We start from the raw sequence: 2597 nt of genomic DNA on the forward strand, positions 1-2597 counted from the left end.
CCTCCATGAGAAGGGTGGTGAAGATGTTGCAAGAGGTGGCAACAGAGAAACAAGTGAAGCCTGCCAAGAAAGATGGCAAGTTAACTCCTTATTACTATGATGATGCCTCGGATCACGGAAGTGTTGCTTGATTCAAGGCCCTGCAAGCTAAAGATCTGGATCAATTGATTCGGAAAGGAAAGTTTGAAGCTTCGCATTAACAAGAAGCCAACTTTCCCTCCAGAAAGTTGACCAAAGAAAAGAGGAGAGGAAGACTGGGCTTGAAAAATTGGTGTTTAACTCTGAGTAGACATCTACATCAGAGGTGCTTCCCTACCAAAATCAAGTTGGTGCTTTGCATTATAACTTTATTTTAGAAATGATATTTTCCTTTGTTAAAAGAAGTATAAGATTTTCCGGGTACATGTATATCTGTGACAAGAATTTTTCCTTGTCTCTTGCATGGGTCAGGGATTTATATATTTGTAATATCAATAGCTTCAAAGAAATTCAGGGTCCTAACTCATAACCAGTCTTCTGCTGTAAAATCAGGCTATATACTGTTTGAGCTATCCTTACCTACAAAGTTGGCTTTGAAAATCTGAAAGCAACATTCTACAGTAACCTCCTTTTCTAGATCATATTAACTTAATAGTAGAAGATGATAAGCCTGCGAAGGAATGGAATAAGCAGCCTGATTGTTCTTGAATGCTCATAATTGTTTTTGGATGTTTGTATCTAAATGCTTAGAGCCTTAGACTCTTCTAAGCTTGAGAATTTGTATCTCACTTGTGTGCTGTGTACAGCTATAATTCGTTAGTAAATGAGGTTGTTAGGAAGGCTTTGTCCTCTCCGGGCCCTCTCTTTAAATTGCAGTTTCCATTCATTTGGGACTGCGATTAAAGGTGTATCCCTAGAAAATGGCTATGGCCTTGCGGTACTGAATTTATTTATTCATTTTGATGACACTAAACAGTGGAATTTTGTCCTTTATTGCTAGTTCTTATTGTGTCTAGTCTAGTGGTCATATTTATACGTCAACTACTTTATTGTCCGATGAAATGTAAACGAAATTATTGCAAGATTAATGCTAGATTGAGCTTTTTAACCGCTCCACTTTCTAAGTTCTCTTTATAGGGTAGTTGCGGCAACCAACAATGGAATTCCAAGCTATTATTCTTATTAACGGAAGGAAAAGTATAAGTCTGAATGGCAGTTTCAAATGCCTAGCCCAATAGGCCATAAATGCAGAATGCTGAGGTTGTAGGACCATTCTGTGGCCATTGCACTTGGATGCTACTGAACTTGAAACTTGTGAACTAAGATTTAGATTCTTAATCACAGTCATAAAATATTCTAATACAGTATCAACAACTCATTTGTGATTTATCCTTAAAGTTTAGGGACGCTGTTAGTTAAAAGGTTATGTTTAGCATTGTATCCTTCCTTAACTCATACATTGTCTATATACTTTCCTTTCAGTCTAAATAGATTTGAAAAAGGTAATTTCTTATACATTTCATAACGGCTGCACCAAAAAACTCAATTTTTGAAGAGAAAAAGAATTTGGGCGAGAAGAAACACAGCCAAAAACCTGCATGTTAAGCCATAAGTAGAGTCAAGCAAGTTACTTTAATCTAAAAGTGTTGGAGAATCTATTACAAAAATTTATGCTGCAAACACAGACATGACTTAACACCTGAAGAGCTAAATATTGTTGGGGTTGTTCAATGTTGTAAGTATATTAGTGTGATTAACTACTGATTGTGAACTTTCGGCTAGAATATTAGTGTGATTATTCCTTCCTCCCACTTTAGTACAAACAATGCACATGCATTAGCAGAATCTAAGGAACCGTAACATAGAACTCACTGACTAAGCTAAAGCTGCTGGACACACAGACACACAAAGGAAAAGAAAATAAAAACTACATGAAAAGGATAGACTTAGAATTTTGATCATGTATCAAGTGAAGTTACAACGGTCTACAGATTTTCATTATGGCATATTATCCTTCTTGTAATTAAGAGTTTAAAGAAGAATATTATATGGACTAATAAAAGTAATCAATAAGAAATAAGAGAAAATAAAGTATTTGTTTTTTTATAAAAAAATTATAAAATAACAAAAATGCTAATTGTATATCAAAATCAACCACTAATGTATTTATATATAAATATATGTTATTCAATTTATTTTCAACTAGTATTTGTATTATAATATGTATTTTATACTAATAACTAAATTTAATGGCTAATTTTAATATATATTTAATATAATTAATAAAATAAATATTCACAAAAATAATACAAATATTATTTCTCTTTCAATAATCAAGCTGTTTTTATCAAAACCTTGATCATAAGAAGGACAAGGAAAAGTTCTGCCAAACAAATGCATTTTTGGTTTTAAGAAATGTTCTTTTAATGCCTACATTGCAAATTTATCATCCACTTTATTTAAAAAAAAAAAAATTGACGTCACTTTCTAATTCTCAAATTTCCTTTTTTTAACATTAAACTGAAATTAATATTCAGAGACACTTTACTTTTAGATACTAAAATAACACATTTGGTATTTGTTCCAAACTTTCAAATTTCTCTTCAATTAGAGTGAGA

General features: G+C 32.4%; 1 protein-coding gene across 1 annotated transcript in view; it reads left to right on the plus strand.

Moving 5' to 3' along the window:
- LOC107480765 (receptor-like protein kinase HSL1) overlaps positions 1-1095 on the plus strand; it is a 4420-nt gene extending 3325 nt beyond the window's left edge. The window contains 1 exon segment of the mRNA XM_052259382.1: positions 1-1095. This exon segment is cut by the window's left edge and continues 23 nt beyond it. Within this exon segment, the coding sequence (XP_052115342.1) occupies positions 1-131 (131 nt within the window). The 3' untranslated portion in view covers positions 132-1095.
- Positions 1096-2597: the final 1502 nt, after the last annotated feature.

Source organism: Arachis duranensis, chromosome 3, assembly GCF_000817695.3.
Source record: "Arachis duranensis cultivar V14167 chromosome 3, aradu.V14167.gnm2.J7QH, whole genome shotgun sequence".
In the NCBI taxonomy this organism is placed as follows: Eukaryota; Viridiplantae; Streptophyta; class Magnoliopsida; order Fabales; family Fabaceae; genus Arachis; species Arachis duranensis.